The sequence below is a fragment of the Phaethon lepturus genome, unplaced genomic scaffold (assembly GCF_000687285.1).
Source record: "Phaethon lepturus isolate BGI_N335 unplaced genomic scaffold, ASM68728v1 scaffold25304, whole genome shotgun sequence".
Lineage (NCBI taxonomy): Eukaryota > Metazoa > Chordata > Aves > Phaethontiformes > Phaethontidae > Phaethon > Phaethon lepturus.
The window spans coordinates 37,883-38,199 of NW_010537388.1; the positions used below are offsets into that span (position 1 = coordinate 37,883).

The window sequence follows — 317 nt, forward strand, 5'->3', positions numbered from 1 at the left end:
TCCCTTTTTGCTGCCCCCCCAGCCGCACCAGCCGGGACACGCACCACGCCTGCCCCACTGCCCCTGCTACGCCCTGGGTCCCTTCGCGGCCCACGGACGGTGTGGTGCGAACCCAGGCGCTCACTGAGGACTTTGAGGCCACGACAAGGAGTGTGTGAGGCCCGCCGGGTCAGAGAGCCCCCACCCCGCTCCCCCCCACCGGACGCACCTCCGCCGCGGCAGGCGTTGCGCAGCTCCTCGAACATCAGCTTCTCCAGGGGGTCGTTCACGTAGAAAACGCCCTCCACCTACGGAAAGAGCCGTCAGGGCGGCCGGCA

At 69.7% G+C, this 317-nt stretch overlaps 1 protein-coding gene across 1 annotated transcript in view; it reads right to left on the minus strand.

The window, feature by feature from the left end:
* The window catches only part of RTCB (RNA 2',3'-cyclic phosphate and 5'-OH ligase), a gene marked incomplete at its 5' end in the record, with an annotated part of 10,503 nt that extends 10,216 nt beyond the window's left edge, over positions 1-287 (minus strand). Inside the window, one exon of the mRNA XM_010286485.1 lies at positions 209-287. Within this exon, the coding sequence (XP_010284787.1) occupies positions 209-287 (79 nt within the window). The remainder of the gene's footprint in view (positions 1-208) is intronic.
* Positions 288-317: the final 30 nt, after the last annotated feature.